This window comes from Kogia breviceps, chromosome 2 (assembly GCF_026419965.1).
Source record: "Kogia breviceps isolate mKogBre1 chromosome 2, mKogBre1 haplotype 1, whole genome shotgun sequence".
Classification (NCBI taxonomy): Eukaryota; Metazoa; Chordata; class Mammalia; order Artiodactyla; family Physeteridae; genus Kogia; species Kogia breviceps.
In genome coordinates, this window is record NC_081311.1 from 47314739 (window position 1) to 47332859 (window position 18121).

General features: G+C 39.9%; 1 protein-coding gene across 2 annotated transcripts in view; it reads left to right on the top strand.

Moving 5' to 3' along the window:
- ERCC6 (ERCC excision repair 6, chromatin remodeling factor) overlaps positions 1-18121 on the top strand; it is a 73694-nt gene that overhangs the window by 38898 nt on the left and 16675 nt on the right. For both annotated transcript variants that reach the window (XM_059052581.2, XM_059052582.2), the window contains exons 8-10: positions 4147-4282; positions 14976-15146; positions 15626-15802. In XM_059052581.2, coding sequence (XP_058908564.1) covers positions 4147-4282; positions 14976-15146; positions 15626-15802 — 484 coding nt within the window. The remainder of the gene's footprint in view (positions 1-4146; positions 4283-14975; positions 15147-15625; positions 15803-18121) is intronic.

An 18121-nucleotide genomic window follows, 5' to 3' on the forward strand; every position in this document is an offset into this window, starting at 1 on the left:
GAAAATTCATTAGGTAATCAGTGATAATCAGAGATGAAAAGAATTGTAGCCAGTTTGGTAATTGATGCTAATCACTCTAGTACATTTAGCCATTTCTTACACTCATCTCACGGGATTGAGGGTTGGGGAAGGGTGGTGCAGTTGAAGTGACTGTTAATGGGTTTGATTGCCTGTTCTGTGGTTCAGGGACATCTAGGTCTGCTCCTAGATTCCCACTCTGTGTGAAAACCTCTGTAATCTTCTAATAGACAGGGTGGCAGAAATTAAAGGGCATAATTATGCCAGTTAGATGTTCAGCTGGCCTTAAATGACATTGTAGCAGTTGGCAGAGAGCGTGTTATAAAAAGAGCAAAAATACTATATAACCTACAAAAGCATATGTACGTATTTATGTTTATTTGAAAGTGAATTTGTTTTTAAATATTTTAGATAGGTTTTGATTGGTTGTTTCCTAATCCCTGCTAAGTGCATATTGATGATAACTCTCTTTAATTCTCCTTGGAGGATATAAAGAAGTTGGTGCATTTAATCCTTTTAGAAAGGAATATTGTCAAGGAAGGGGCCAGTGCAGAGTCATGCTCTCCCCAGGGAGTTTGAGGGGGCTCTTGCATGGGCCCTGCCCTTGGGGAGGGGCAGAGCATGGCTTGGGAATTCTTCAGGAAGTGTCAGCACCTGGCTTCTTGCAATCTGAGCCCATGCTGTGGAGCAGAGGGGGCAGGGGGCAGTGTCTGTAGCTGGAGGTTGGGAGGATTTAGTGGGTGGAGGCATTTTGTTACATTGGAGTATTATAAGAGTAAGCCTCATTTAGGCTGTGGCTTGTTTTTCTACTCGAACTACAAGGTATTTTTCAGTTGTGCAGATTATTTTTAATATTTCAAGTACTGTGTGATTTACCCTAGCTTACAAAAAATTTTAAGTTCAGGAATCATTTATTGAACTCTAACAAGAAAATAAAAATCACCCAGGATCCCCTAACTCAGAAATAATCTCTTTTAACGTTTCAATACAATTTATTCCAACCTTTAAAAAAAGTTTTCATTTAATAAAGCCAGTATTTATTCATTACCTCCTGTGGTCTAGACATTGAGATCATTTGAAGAAGAGGCTGTCCCTGTACCCTGAAGGACCTTAGGAAGGATCTAGCAAACAATTACAGTAAGGGTGATATGCATTATGACAGGGTTAATGTGGGGTCCTAACTAGTGTGGACGCACCAAGGAAGGGTCCTTGACCTGCCTGGAGAGAAAGGGACGGGAAGGGAGAAGCTGCAGGCTGATGGACAGGTGGCTAGGAGAAGAGGGCAAGAAAGGGACAAGGTGAAGGCTAAGAGGTCAGGAGTATGCAGTTTGTAGGAACTGAAGACGGTGCTGGTGGGGGAGTGCTGAACCACTGGGCCAGTGTCGGGGTAGGGGCCCTGAGAGAGGAGAGGCTGAAGAGGTGGGCCGAAGTCAAATCCTCCTGGTCTCATATGCCAGGGTGAGGTGTTTGGACTGTTTCGAGAGCAGGGGACAAACATGAAAAGGCTCTTAAGCAAAGGGATGAGGTGTTCAGATTTTGCTTTCTTGAAATGATCGTCCTAGAAAGTGCAGTAACCCAGGTAAGAGATGATAGTGGCCAGAAGTGGAGTGTTAACAGTGTAGCTGGAGAGACAGGGTAACTTTGAGAGGGATTTAGGAGGTAGATGTGACATGAAATCAGTATAGGTTGGATACAGTGGAGAACAGGAGAGGGGCAGGGGCCCGGATTTCCAATTGGGGTACCTGGAGAATGGGTGACAGTTCTTTCCATTGGATTAAGAAACATGGTAGGAGGGCTAGGTGGGGAGAGGATGACGTGTGGTGCCGTGGGGACATCTGGGTGGAGAGATCAGCCGGCAGTTGGACATCCAGCCATATGGTACTTTGGAGTTCATGAAGGAGATTGGGGCTGGAGACCTAGATGTGCATCATCAGTGCAGAGACAGTAATTGAAACCGGGAGTTAATGAGATAGCATGGGGAAAGTGTGCAGTGCATCTAGCTTCAGATATTCAGTATCCTCGTTGGGCAGAAAAAGATAGGGGGCGGAGAATGACAGTTTAAAAGGTGCCAGGTGACTCTGCTCCAGGATGAGTGAGAAGGTAGGCCATGTGGGTCTCCAGTGTCCTTTGTCAGTCTTGGCTCCCAGTTGCCTCTGGTGGCATGAGCTGAGTGTGAGTCTAGTGTTGAAGAGATTCCCATAGTTAGTTTGACTTTGCTTAGTTTTCATTTTATTGATACCCATCTCCCAGCAGGACTGAGGATGAAGCAACTCCAGTAGTAGGAACATTGATGTAGCGGGGGTATGGGCTCAGACAAGAAAAGGGACACCTGTTCCGTGGTAACAGGAGGGAAGGAAGGCAGGATGGTACTGATTCAGTCAGGTGCCTACGGTGTACAGTGGATCAGGATATTTTGACTTCAGGTAAAAAACTCCTGGCCTCAAATTGGGTTAAATGTTCACATACCTACAGAGGGGGTAGGTTGTAGACACAGCATGATCAGAAGCAGCCCAGTGATGTCATCAGGGGCCCGGGTTCTCCTGATGCCAATTCTTCTTGTGGTCATAAGATCTCCTTGCACTGTATTTCCTCGTTCACATGCATCAGGAGAGACCATGAGAGGAAACTCTCCCCGACCTAGAGTGTAAGTCCTTCCTTAACCGTGAGCAAGCCAGTCTTCCCACTCCCCTCAGTGGACTGGTGATTGTTGCCAGGGGAACACTGTGCTGACAGGCCACAGACAAGCTATGATTCTGGCTTCTTCCCCTCTTCGCCATAGCCAGACAGTGATCAGAGTCCCATCGAGTACGTGTCTGGGAAGGAAGAGGGGATACCTGCACAAAATTGTGTTTCTGTTTGGAAGGAGAGAGGGGAGATGTGGATGTTGAGAGAGGGGGCCATGACCAGTTTACTGCCTTCCTATGTGTAAGTGAATTGGGGTGATTCCATAAATAATTTGGTTTTTTAAAAGACTTATGAGCATCTTCCAGGTTTTAAATATTCTTCAAAGATGATTTTAATGGTTATATTATATTCCACCTTATTTAACAAACCCTAATAGTATTTACTGTATTCTGTTCTAAGCACTTTATAGATGTTGATTTAATCTTCATATAAATGGTATGATCACTACTGTTACTATTTTAAGATGAAAAGCTGAGGTTCCATTAGTGTGTGCAGAGCTGAGATTCAGACCCAGGCAGTGCTCCTAACCATCAGCCTGTGCCGTAGTAAAGATGGTTTATTCAGCCCTTCTCTTATTTACAGACGTTCAGGCAGCGCCCACTTTTTTTTTTTTTTTCCACTTTTTCCACAGTATAAATAATGCTACAGTATGTATCGCAGTACACAAATGTCTGTCTTGGGATCGCTTGGTCAACATGCGACTCTTGTTAAAGCTCTTGCTACGTAGTGCTCAGCTGCTTTACACAAGAACTGAGCAGCTTGCCTTCCGTTGGCCTGGGCTTTCTGGGAGAAACGGGCACTGTGATGCTCACCCACTTGTTTTTTATCACGTGGAGAAGAGAGCAGCACCATGTAGTGGAAGAGCAGGCTGCAGCAATCAGACCGACTTGAGGCATTGCTCCATCTCCTGGTAGCCATGGGGCCTCGGGCACACCAGCCTTCAGTGGCCCTGAACACTGCAGGATTTCTGTCCTGCTTGCTTCCCGAGGCTGTGAGATTGATTGAAATCTTGTGGGTGAAAACTCTTGGTAGACTAGAAAGCTTCAGACCAATTGAAGACACTTACGTTCACTTAGATTCAGATATACTGTATAATGCCTTCACTAATCTGGAAGAAGAGAGAAAAAGTATTTTTGTTAGGTAATTTTTTTTTTTTTTTTTTTTTTACTTTACTATAGACATTATCTTTTGATGTGTAGTAGCTGATGTTTCCTCTTATTACCTGCACTCACTAACTGATGAATGGGGTTGTAGGGATTTCACTTGGTGAGTTTTATCCTCAATAGCTTTTTCTTTAAAGAAAATATCAGTAAATTTCCAAAGCTAGGATTTTCTTTTTTGAGCTGTTAAGTTTTTTGTTTGTTCTTTTTTGTTTTTTGGCAGTTGATCATCCATATGCTGTCCTTCATGGTTGTCTTTTCTTCTTGGACATTTTGGGTGCAGGTTCGAGGGGTTGGGTCCAACTATAATTGTCTGTCCGACGACAGTGATGCATCAGTGGGTGAAGGAATTTCACACGTGGTGGCCTCCATTCAGAGTGGCAATTCTGCACGAAACTGGCTCCTTTACCCACAAAAAGGTAACATTACAGTACTTCAGAATCTTTTTCCTTGTTTTAAAGCCCTCTATTTTACGTAATTGTTTTTGCTTTGATCCATTTATTTATTAAGTGTATGTTCCTGTGTTTCTTTCTTGCATTTAAACTTATTGTTATTGATTTAATTTAGAGCTCTGTATTTTTAAAACAATTATGAATGCAGGCTTTGTTATTCTAACAGTCCATGGTGGTGACATGTTCTTGTCCTGTGAAACACAAGCCTGATACCCTGAGTGGGACCAGAAATCAGGGGGCTTATGCAGCAGTTAACTGGCTGGATTTGGGGCATTAGTGGCTTTAAACAGTTTTAGGAAAGTAGGTACAAAATGTAATAAAATAACTCTTAATTGATAAATGCATTTGTTAACATGCTTTTAAAATGTGTTTTAAATGAACAAAAGAACAGCCTGCCACTTTGTAATTTGTACTGTTGCCTTTTGGTTAAGTTGTTTTTTGTTCTCTGAATCGTTGATTACCATTTAAGTCTAATCACTGTTCTTTGAAAGTTGCATTTGCTCACTTACTTGTAGTTTTACCCACATTATCAAAAAGGTTTATCATCTGTTCTCCTCTGGGTAGCATAATAGGTTGTATTATGCTTTTTAAATTCTCATGTCTGTCTACCATCTAGACTGTAAGCTCTGCAGTGTGGAGACTATGTCTTCATCATTATTGTATCCCAGGGGCCCTATAGACAATAGATAATAATTACACATTTTCACTGTGGGTTTGCAGGTTTCCTCTGTAGACAAGAAGTGGCAGTTTGTTATGAGTTCTTTCTGTCCTGAGTTTCACAGCTCTTGAGTGAGGTCTCTGTGCCCCCATGAAAGCAGTGCCGGCTGAGAGAGCTGTTGAATGTTTGCCTCGCTCAGTTAAATATGTGTGAGCCTCTAAACTCCAGTGTCTTTATAATTATGCCAGTACCCCCTTTCCTCCAGATTCCCATTTTGTTCATGGTCATGAGTAAGCAGAACTTTTGATAAAAGTGAATCAGGAGTATCTATAATTTGGTAGCTCAACTTTGGTGAGATGGAATCTTGCTTTTACTAGCTATTGTTAAAAACAGCATACTTTGCCCTGAATTTTAAATGATAAATAGAAAACAAATGAATTGAAATAATTAATGAAGTGGGATAAACGCCACAATCAAAACAAAAAAAAAAGTGATTTTATTTTCAGCAGCATGAAAATAACAGCTTAGATTGTTTTTCTAGTCAAACTAAATTGTAACTATCCTGTCATCATTCTTGTAAAACATTTTTGATTCCTTTTTTCACTTCCATTGTCTATTGACATTTCTTAATATTTTGTATTTCAGAGTCTTGTACTAGGATTCATTAGTTGATGAATGTCTTTAAAAGGCAAATTTTTCACATGTTCCTCCTTATCCTTTTATTTTCTTTTGGACTTTTTCTTTTACACCTTTACCATATCATGGCTCAGTTGAGTCCCTTCTGTTATTATAGCCTGAAGAGCAACCTTCATGTACATGAAATACATTGACTCATGAATGAAAATAGAATTGACATTGGTCAGTGTGTCTGTTGGTGAGATTTGCTTCCATAACTTGCTTAGAGAGCAAACAATTATTTCACTTTTGTTTATAGTGATTTGCACCTTCTGAGGTGTCTGGTTATGCACAGACACATGCATATATATGATTGCTCGTAATTATTTTAGTACTTAATGGTTTACCAAGAACTTTAATTTGAAGTTTCTTACTTAACTTTTGAGGAAAAGCAGTAAACTTGTGTTTTTACTCTGACCCTTAACTCTTTGGACAGTTCCTTTTTCATTATAAAATATCTCAGATCTCTAAAGATGTAAGCTGTTATGCAAAAGATTGAAAAGATGTTCTTTTGCATCTTTCAAACCATACTCTCCACTTAGAAACAATCAGTTTATTATTAATATTAATATCAGTTTATTATTTGTGATGATGACATATTGAAAATGTGTTAATTCCTCTGCACAGGCCTTGTTATAACACTTCCAAGATCAGAACTCTGGCTTCTGGATTAAAAGACTGAGTGGCATTTGATCCCTTTGCTCCTTCCTTTTGTATTTGTGTGTACAGATCTTTACCACTCCATGCACACCTGTTGGCTTATCGGTGTGTGTTAGATTGCAATAGAGTTTACATTTCTTAATCACATTTCAAATATTCTGTCAGTGCTGATCTGTCCTTTAAGCCAGCATCTAATGTCTAACTTCCTTTCCATTCTTATAGGCTGAAATTTCTTTTTTCCATGGGGGAACTTTCTGTGCCCACCAGCTGTCCTGTCTAAATGTATTGATAATAGCAGCACTCTGGTATAGGGTTATTCAGTGCTGGAGACAATAGGGAAGAGAAGAGAATTTCTCTTTGGAAAACTTAAAAAAGTAATAATGCCAGAATTATTCTGCTTATCATTCAAATAGATTATTTTTATTTTTCTAATGATTTGTTGTAGCTGGTAAGATGTAAAACTTGGAAATTTTTCGTTTTTTTTTTTTTTTTTTTTTTTTTTTTTTTTTCGGTACGCGGGCCTCTCACTGTTGTGGCCTCTGCCGTTGTGGAGCGCAGGCTCAGTGGCTATGGCTCACGGGCCCAGCCGCTCCGTGGCATGTGGGATCTTCCCGGACCGGGGCACGAACCCGTGTCCCCTGCACCGCAGGCGGACTCTCAACCACTGCGCCACCAGGGAAGCCCGGAAGTTTTTCATTTAGAGAAGAGCTATCAAATGATCAAACAATTTCTAAATGGAGATCATCTGTCATTTTTCTTCCCTAAATTGCCTTTTAGCTTCCCACCTCTCTCACCAGGTGATCCTGTATTATCTTGGTTAATATCCTCTTTGGTTGACAGCATAATTTTGAATTATTAAATGCACACCCAGCAACCTTGCAAAAAAATATGTGGCTAATATTTTCAACCAAATGATCAAATCAGATAAAGACATTTTCAGGCTCTGAATCTCCTTTAATGGTCAGTTGAAATCTCATTTACTAAGAATCTAAGATTATCCTTTTCTCATGTTTTATGATCCCTTTTTTCTAATGGAGAGGAACTTGATATGTAAGTTGATTAATATTTATTTGTTGAATAACTATAAACATAACATTGCAGGTATTTGATGCTATTAGGATTCCAAAAAATGGATATGATGTTTTTAACTGATCTTGAAAAGCTAACCATTTTCTTGGGGAAAGAAAATATATGAAAAGATAATAAAAGAAGGCAGTTTTGTAATTCTTATCCCATAACTCACAGCAGGGGGTGGCAACTTTAGCACTGTGTTGTAAAGTTTATTTAATTATTAAGGACCCTTTTTTCAATTTGTTGGAAGATGTGTAATGAGAAATTTCTTGCTTATATTCTGAAACAGTTGTCACTTTGTAGCTCTCTCACCTTTCCCTGCCTTGTAGGGTATAGTAATTCTGTGGAATCGTTTTGATAATTCAAAGAGATTATCATTTTGATCCATTCATGGTATTTAGAGGCATAGGATTAGGAAATGGCGACAATGGCATAAAGGCATAGATTTTATAATTACCAAACCAGGGTTGGAATCTTGGATCTGCCATCTTATAGCTTTGTGACCTGGTGCAAGTCACTTAGCTTTTCTGAGCCTAGTTTGATCTCCTGAAAATGGGTTATTTTTGGTAATTTTTTGAGGATTTGTTGGGTTAATATGTGTGCACAATAAACGTAGTATGATCCCCAGCATACAGTGTTTACTCAGGTAATTCCCACAATTAGAAATGAATAATATGGTAGACATCTTCATCTCAGTACTTGAGAAAAGATGCTCTGACATTTCTGATTGATTCAATATAAATACATTTGAGATAGAAGGTTCAGACCTGCTTTATCAAAAATATTCATGGTCATTCATGTCTAGACCTTTCTCCTTCGTGTCTAGATTCATTGGCCCCAAAATGATAAAGTGAAATACAGTGTTGAAATTCTTTTTGGGAAATGCAAGGTATGACTAAAGAACAGACCACAGGAAAACATGGCCATCTGATGCAGCTACCATCACATGTTCTTTAAAAAGGCCCGTTTTCTGAAACACTAGCATAAAAAGACTTGGCTTTTTAAAAAGCTGGAAGGGAGGCAAGTAAAAACATAACAAATAAAAGTAGAAAAGGGCCACATGGTCCCTCAAGCATCCTAAATATGTCAGACCCACTCCAGGTACACAAATTACAACACAATGTGATGTAGTTCCCATTAACTTTCGAGACGGTGTATACACCTGATACAAGACATGATAGATGCTATGCTTGGTCTTTGAGGGATATTGTAAAATTATGTTGCTGGAGCCCTTTTTTCTTCGTTGTCAGCACAAATCCTTGTTTATTAAAGATTTAGCTTGAAGGAAATTTTAATTAATTACAGGTGCAGTAAATCCTGCCTGGGAAGCTGCCGTGCTGTGTTTACCGTGAATGGCCTTCATGTGCCTGTGCTCCACTCTGCTCTCCCTGCTGCCTGACAGTGTGATTTATGGCTGTTGTTTTCTACCAGTCCACTGTTTGCCCTCTAGGAGGGATGGGTCTCCTGAGCCTCCATAATAACAGCAGCACTTTCACAGACATCTTTTAATGACAACAGCACTGCATTCAGTAAGTCAGGCTAATTGCAGATGTACCCTATTAATTGCAAAAACTAGGAGACGTTACATATTTTACAAGCTTTTAATTTGAAACCGCCCGAGATGATTTGTCTTAAGTGTTTGGATAGAGACGTCCATAATATTCAACAATTCACCATTATTGAAACTCCGGTCTAGGCAGTTACAGAATTCTGAGATTGAATCAGGTAAAAACAAATAGTCTTAGATGTGTTTTTACCCAGTGGCTGTTAAGTGGAGGTTATGTTTTCAGTGTGGACATTTAAAAAATTTCTTACTCTTTTTATAAAAGCATCTTTGATTCTTATCATCATACATCTTTTTGAATATGGTAGAAATTTTGTATTTCTATAGTTAACGTTACAGAATTTTCCAAATAAACTTCAATTCTTAGACATGTCAAAGAAGCTAAACATCACTCTGGTGGTATGTATTTGAGAGGCATGGCATCTTGTTTGTTTAAACTGTGGTAAAGTGATGTCCAAAATCCAGTTCAGGGTGGCGTTCCTTGGAGGGTAGTGGAATGACTGTGGGGAGTCACTGCATCTAGCAGTTAGGAGTTCCAGGGTCATGAGCAAGTAGATCCACATGGGCAGGGTTTGGCTGTGATCCAGTGAACATTTTATAAATGTGAGAGGTAACTTCACTTCTGCTGTATTTCAGGCCCCAAACAGTTGTAGTTGTTTTACTCTCCCATTTCTCTCTGGGCACATAGCTCTGTGCCTGGAATAGCACAGGGCACGGGGCATTCCTGTGTGTTGGTTTGCTGTCGCCCCACGCCCTACCTGCTCCATGACTTCTGGCAGCCACTGCTGTCCCAGGAGGAGGGAAAGATGGGGATAGAGTTGGGATAGCTGCCTGCCCAGAATCTCAGTGGAAAATTTAGATGTGGAGGAGCTGTTGAAATCAGCTCTGGCTTCTAAAAGTCTCAGGACTGGTAGGATGCGTTTGAGGTGGAACAGTGCATCTCTGGACAGCCTGCTTCTCTTCACTGGACACTAGCCACCGTGGCAGAGCCGGTGGCAGTGGAATAGCAGTGTAGTCAGGGAGAAGTGGGTAAGGCGAGGCATGGGAGAGTCTATATGTGTGTTTGTAAGGCTGTGAGCCTTGAGGTATTTAGTGCTGCATTCATCATAAGGTTAAAAAAAAAAAGTCAAGAAATGGTTAAATCAGGTGTGGCCCTCGATGTAGTATTGCGTAGGCACAGAAAATCATGAATAGGAAGATGGCAAAACAGTAGTCATATTAATAATACAGCTCTCACCTGTTGAACCTTTACTAGTACCAGGTGTTATAACTCTTAGCTCTGAAGTTTTGAGTGTATTATGACATAATACACTCTTTCAGAGTGTATTCATAATAACTCTTTCAGAATTTTCTTGGCCATTGTTACACCCTTTTATATTTTATTGAATTAAAAAATATTTTAACCCTTGTTTATTAAGATAATATTTTTAAGATGTTGAATTTTATAAAATTTGTATGACTATGATTACATGAATTATTGTATTAGTTTTCCTAATATTTAGCTATTCTTCTATTTCTGTGATGCCTTGTTAGCTTAATATAGTGCTAGATTTTATTTATAAAGTAATGAATCTCTAGTTGGGGAGTACACACACTGGGTTAGTATGTTGCTTCTGTCAGTTTTGAAAACAGGGTTTTGCTAGCCTTCTTTTTCTGTATTTTGGAACCGTTTAAATAACAGGGTGGATTCCTACTTCACTCGTAAAACCCTTTGGGTCTAGTAGACTTCTGGTGGGAAAAGCATAACATCCTTTTCAAGTCCTTCAGTTTTGGTGTGATTGGTTTATCTCATTTTTCTTGAGTCCATTTTGGTAATGTTCACATTCTCCGTCAAAGTTCAGATTCTTTGACATTGGATTGCACGTGGCATTGGCTAACATTTTGTGTTCTCTGCCTCTGTGGTGACTCCTTTAATGTTTTTCATGCTGCCCATCTGAGTCTGTTCTTCGGGCTGACTTTCCAGAGGTCTGTCTGTTTTTTGGTCTTTTCAAAGAGTTACTTAGTTTTTTTTTCTCTATCAGTTCTACCAGGTTTTGTCCTTAAGCTTCAATGATTTTTGTTTTTATCTTACTGTCTCACTGTCTTTATTTAGCCAATTGTATTGGCTGCTTGGTTTGATTTCAACCTCAGTAGGGTCTGGGGAATGAGTATCTTTGTGTGGGTTAAGGCTCTGCTGAGAGCTATTAAAAGGAGCTCACTGATGGAGAGACTCAGATCCTTTGGATCCTAACTATAAACTTTTAGTTGCCTTTAGTCTTCCTCTGTCTCTTCTGACTGTCGAACTCTGAGAAGCTGTGGCCGTGTCCCCTGCTAGCTGTGGATGTGCCACTTTGCCAGCATAGCTCTAAGGGCTGTGCCTTGGGTTCTGGTGCAGTGCTCCGTGCAGGCAGTTAAAGGCCTGGCTCTTGTTGTCTCCTTAAATACAAAAGAATGCAAAAGAAGCCCTCCTTTTCCTGTTCACTTCTTGTTGTCTGATATTTGTATTTCTGATCCTGCTCTGTTTTTGTTTGCATTTACTTTGGATATCTTTACTAGTTCCCATACTCTTAACTCTTAGCACCAGTCTAGTTTGGGTCTCATCTCTTAAACACAAGGCCAGGTTTTGGCTGTACTTTCCTAGTGGAAAGGGTCACTACTGACAGCCCACTGTCACGTGGAGACCCTGGCATAAATGTTAGGTCTGAAGCCAGCTATCTTGTTTTCTGTTTATTGTATTTTCTGCTTTTTATATTTTCTTAATTCTTTTTCTATTTCCTATTAGAAAATTTTCTATTCCTGTATCTATTTTTTTCCTGATAGTGGTTTGATAGTTCTATAGTCTATTTCTTTTCTGGTATTTATGCTGAAGTAGCAACTATTAATCAATAAATGGGCTTAAATTTTTTATGAATGCATTTCAATCTGTTTTTCTGTCATGATAAAGAATTGAACAGTATTCATCACCTGTGCCCCATTCTACCATTGATGAGGTGGGATTTTTAGTACACTCTTAATTTCCCCTGTTCTCACTCTAGGTTTTGTTAAACTGGAATTATAATCATGCAAAAATAGATCCCTTTTTATATTTTAGATAATTTAATAACAGTTTCATTAGTATTTAAAACAATGTTTTAATATTTACTTAATTATTATTTTAATAATTTAAGAATGGTAGGTATATTACATGTAATCTTCCCTTAAAAGTATTTTTTTTTATAGTAAAGTAAGAGGCAGTGTTGCCTAATATTTAGTTAATATTAGCTTTGGAGTTGGCTGCTTTTCTATGCTCAAATCCTACCACCACTTTACCAGCTGTGTGACCTGATAATATTATTTACTGTCTCTAAGCCACAGTTTTCCCCTCTGTAAATTGGGGGTAAGGACCTCTGTCCTCTCTCAGAGCTGCTGTGAGCACTCAGTCTGTGACGAGCATGAGGTGGGGAGCTCTGCTGCCTGCTGCCCTTGTGCAGAGTGTGGGATCCTGAGCACCTTTCTTCTCCCACCAGGGAAAGGAGCTGTATTCTTTTAGTGACTGCACCCCTGCACCGGCTGGAGGTAGCATGCTGTTCTTAGGCCATCTCTTGCTGGTTTATTTTCTGTCCTTGCCCAGATAAAGGTGGAATTTGTTATTTTTTTCTGTCAAGCATGACTGCTAGTTTGGATCAATGCAGAATTCCAGGGTCTTTGCTTTCCCCCTAGAATTATGGAAAGATTTGCCCTTCGTTTTCTGCCATATGTAGTGTTACAGAAAAGATATCCAGCGCAGGTAGTCTTTTTCCTTTGCAGGGAATCTTTTTTCAGTCTGTTTTGTTCTGACTAGAAGCTACAGCATTTTTCCCTTGTTTCTGGGATTCAGACATCTTAATAAGTGTGTACCCAGGTGTATGGCTGTTTCGGTGTTTTGTTCTATAGACTCTAGTCTCTCCTCAGAGGTTTTTTCTATCGTTTTTAAAATCACTTCTTTTATATCCTATGTACTCTGTCCTTCTTGAATTCATGTTATACATCATTAGAGCTCCTGGATTTGTCTTTCTTTTCTCCTTAGCTTTTCTTTCATTTTCTTTCGTTTTTTAAAAAAAGCATTTTCCATCTACCATGTTGTTTTCAGTTTAACAAGGATTGACACAAAGGATGTTCTGGAAAAATAAAAATTGGGTAAGCGTTTACATGTTATACCTTTTTCTGGTCTTCTTATGAGCCCTCCTCCCCCACAGCAGTGGACATACTAGTCAGTGTTTACGACTTACAGATTAATGAAACAAACTGCCACTGCTGATAATGTATAATTCTGTTGTATGTATTATGTTTGTGTACATATTTATAAAGTGCCTTAGATTGCATCATGATTGAAAGGTTGATTTTTTAAGTTTTAAACATTTTATTATATTTATTTTTCCTTCCAGTTTTATTGAGATATAATTGACATACAGCACTGTAGAAGTTTGAGGTGTACAGCATAATGATTTGAGATACATACAGCATGAAATAATTATCACAGTAAGCTTAGCGAACATTCATCCTCTCATATAGATACAAAATTAAAGAAATAGAAAAAAAATTTCCTTGTGATGAAAACTTTAGAATTTACTCTCAACTTTCATACCTAACATACAGGGGTGTTAATTATATTTATCACGTTGTACATTACATCCCAGTACTTAGCTTATAACTGGAAGTTTGTACCTTTTGATTGCCTTCATCCAGTTCCTCCTCCCCTGCATCTTCCACCTCTGGTAACTGCAACTGTGATCTCTTTTTCTATGAGTTTGTTTTTGAAGTATATTTGACCTATAACACTATGTTAATTCCTGTTACAGAACATAGTAATTCAATATAGGTTTCAAAATGATCTTCATGATAAGTCTAATTATTATATGTTACCGTACAAAGATATTGCATAGTTATTGACTACATTCCCCCGCACTGTACATTCACCCTTGACTCATTTATTTTGCAACTGGAAGTTTGTACCGCTTAATCTCCCTCACATATTTCTTCCCTGCCCATCCCGTTTGTTCCTGGTATCTATGGCTATTTCTTTTTTTTTTAACATCTTTATTGGAGTATAATTGCTTTACCATGGTGTGTTAGTTTCTGCTGTATAACAGAGTGAATCAGCTGTACATATACATATATCCCCATATCTCCTCCCTCTTGCATCTCCCTCCCACCCTCCCTATCCCACCCCTCTAGGTGATCACAAAGCACTGAGCAGATCTCCCTGTGCTATGTGGCTGCTTCCCACTAGCTATCTGTTTTACATTTGGTAGTGTATATATGTCCATGCCACTCTCTCACTTTGTCCCAGCTTACCCTTCCCACTCCCCGTGTCCTCAAGTCCGTTCTCTATGTCTGCGTGTTTATTCCTGTCCTGCCCTTAGGTTCTTCAGAACCTTTTTTTTTTTTTTTTTTTTTTAGATTCCATATATATGTGTTAGCATACGGTATTTGTTTTTCTCCTTCTGACTTACTTCACTCTGTATGACAGACTCTTGGTCCATCCACCTCACTACAAATAACTAAATTTTGTTTCTTTTTATGGCTGAGTCATATTCCATTGTATATATGTGCCACAGCTTCTTTATCCATTCATCTGTAGATGGACACTTAGGTCGCTTCCATGTCCTGGCTATTGTCAATAGTGCTGCAGTGAACATTGTGGTACATGACTCTTTTTGAATTATGGTTTTCTCAGGGTATATGCCCAGTAGTGGGATTGCTGGGTCATATGGTAGTTCTATTTTTAGTTTTTTAAGGAACCTCCATACTGTTCTCCATAGTGGCTGTATCAATTTACATTCCCACCAACAGTGCAGGAGGGTTCCCTTTTCTTCATATGAAAGGTTGATTTTATTTATTTATTTTTTTGGCCACGCCGCATGGCATGTGGGATTTTAGTTCCTCGACCAGGATTGAATCCGTGCTCCTTGCATTGGAAGTGGGGAGTCTTAACCGCTGGACTGCCAGGGAAGTCCTTAAAAGGTTGATTTTAAGAGTCATGCTCATTTAACTTCTTATTTAAAACTGTCTTTACCATTTTGTCATCATTTTAGGAGAAACTAATTCGAGATATTGCTCATTGTCATGGGATTTTGATCACTTCTTACTCCTACATTCGACTGATGCAAGATGATATTAGCAGGCATGACTGGCACTATGTGATCTTGGACGAAGGACACAAAATTCGGAATCCAAATGCTGCCATCACTCTTGCTTGCAAACAGGTGTGAACTCATAACCAGGAGGGTTTCCAGGTGGATAATATTTAGTTGAGAATAAACTCTGCTTTTAGTAGCAGACTTATTGAATCTTTCCTTTTCCTTTTGCATAAGGAATTTGAAATACACATTTTGCCTTAATGCAGAACTTTTCATTCTTGCACTTAATCATGTTTTCTAAAATTCTAATTGTTCACATTACTTAAAGTCTCTTATAGGAATCAGTTGTTAGAATGTAACCAAATCCAACTCTAGTCCATAGTCTTCAGCTTGAATAGTAAGAAAAATTCTTCCCTATATATTTTTTTAAATCTATGTGTAATTGAAGAATTAAAGTTTCATAAAATGTCTACGTTTTAGGGGAGACCAAAATAATATGTAGTTGTGTTAAATAATAAGATTGCATGGGAGTGTTTTGGGGTAGGGTTGGTGATCATCTGCTAAAAGGTGAATTTAACAGAAAAGTCCTTGCTTTGCCCGAACAGTTCCGCACCCCTCATCGCATCATCCTGTCTGGCTCACCAATGCAGAATAACCTCCGTGAGCTGTGGTCACTCTTTGATTTCATCTTCCCAGGAAAGTTGGGCACATTGCCTGTGTTTATGGAGCAGTTCTCAGTCCCCATCACCATGGGGGGGTATTCAAATGCCTCCCCAGTACAGGTAATGTACCAGGCAGGTGACACTTCTGAGTATTTTAATATTTAAAACGTTCCTACTAAATACTATACTTTGTAGCCAAATCATTCAGAATGTAAGGGAAATGACCAAGCTTATAAATTGGTATCTGATAAAAACCACAAAATTATTTTTGCTTGATAGCACATAATTTTCCAGATGAGTTTTTTAAAAATCATGTAAAATATTCAAGAGCAGTCAGAAATTATGAGATAAGAGTGAGTCACTTCCGGACAGCATATAATAGTGCAAATTGGGTAGTGCATCTTATAAAGTACTTTACAAGCTTAGAAAAGGAGACACCAGGGAAGACTTAACCAGACATATACCCTTTAACCTGATCCTGGGAAAACAGGCTGGGAAAAGTGGGACATTCTAGGTTAGAGCAACAGTATGAATGCAGCCACTCTGTGTGACCACGAGCACTGAAGAGACATGCTTGACTGGATTGGAGATGCTTTCGGGGGAGTTGCAGGAAGGCTGTGGATGCTGGCAGTGGGGGCGTTGAAGGGAGGCAGGAGCGCTTAGGCAGGGAAGAGCCACTGAAGGTGTTGGAGCAGGAGGCTGGGAGCAGGCTGTTCTTGGACGGTTACTCAGGCTGCAGGTAGTTGTGGGAGGGAGGCTGGCATTGAGGGACCTGCAGGAATTGTTGGGGGTGAGGGTGATCAGAGCCTGGACCTAGATGTGGGTGATGGTCCTGAGAAAGCAGGTCCAGAGCAAGAGTCCCAAGTGGCGTTTTCTAGGCAGAACAAACAAGATGTGGAGGTTGATAGGATAAAGGAAATTGGTGGGGCAGTGGTGAGCTTGCTGCAGCTGACCCCTGAGGTTTCAGGCCTGGTGACTGGTAGAGTGGGGTTGTCACAGACAGGAACGTTAGGAGGTGAGGCCAAGTGGAGGGCGGTTTATGGCATTTGGGGGCAGGCTCCAGCCTCCATGAGAGGCTGGGTCTCTGTACAGCTCTCAGGTGGGGGCCTGTACCTACCAGTTTATGACTGAGCCAGAAATAAAATACATAACTAGAAAAAGAATTTTAGACCTTTAAGATTAGAGGACTGTCAAAAACTATTTTAATACCTTTAAAATTTTTTTTTTTTTTTTTTTTTTGCCGTACGCGGGCCTCTCACTGCTGTGGCCTCTCCCGCTGCGGAGCACAGGCTCCGGACGCACAGGCGCAGCGGCCATGGCTCACGGGCCCAGCCGCTCCGCGGCACGTGGGATCCTCCCGGACCGGGGCACGAACCCGCGTCCCCTGCATCGGCAGGCGGACTCGCAACCACTGCGCCACCAGGGAAGCCCAATACCTTTAAAATTTTGAGATTGAATGATTTTTGATTTTTAATTAACTTTTACAGGACCTCTTTTCCTCCACTGAATCCCCGTTATCCTTCATGTATCCTGTTCTTTTTTTTTTAACTCTTTATTTTGGAATAATTTCAGACTTAACAGAAAGTTGCAAGAATTGTAAAAAGAACTCCTAGATTCCCTAATTGTTAGCATTTTGCTAACATTTTGCCATATTTGCTTTATCTTTCCTTCCCTCCCTCCTCCTTCCCTACCTGTCTCTGTCTCTCTCTGTCTCTCCCTCTCTCTGTATACACACACACACACACACACACACACACACACTTATACTTTTTTTTCTGAATCATCTGAGTAAGTTGTAGACACCATGCCCCTTTTCTCCAAATCCTTTCATGTTTATTTCCTAAGAGCAGGGATGTTGTCTTACATAACCATGGTATAAACATCAAAATCAGGAGGAAATGGAACATTGATGTAATTCTGTTATCTAATCTATTTGTCATGCACATTGTGCCAGTTGTTCCAGTAATTTCCATGTCTCTTTAGTCTCCTTTAATCTGAAGCTGTTCCTCTGATCTTTCTTTTGCCTTCATGACTTGACATTTTTGAAGGCTACAGGCCTATTATTTCATAGAATGTGCCTCACCTTGGGTTTGTTTTCCATTCTTTGTGTTTGGAATCAGCTTCTGCCTTTTGAGCAGGAGTACACAGAAGTGACCTGTCTTTCTCAGTGCTTTACTTGTATCTGGAGGCACATGCTGTTGGTTTGTCCCTTCATCGGTGGTGGTCTGATTACTGGGCAAGGTGTTGTGTGTCAGATTTCTAAACTCTCTGAAGCTACCACTTCTCCTTTATAATTAATAAGTCATTTATGGGGTATACTTTGAGGCGGTGCAAATATGGTCTGTTTCTTCCTTGAAGTCCTTGTTTCAGAAGTTTATGCACTTATCTTTTTTCCCTTTTTAGACTGTAAAGTCCTTGGGAGCAGAGGTACTGCTTTTA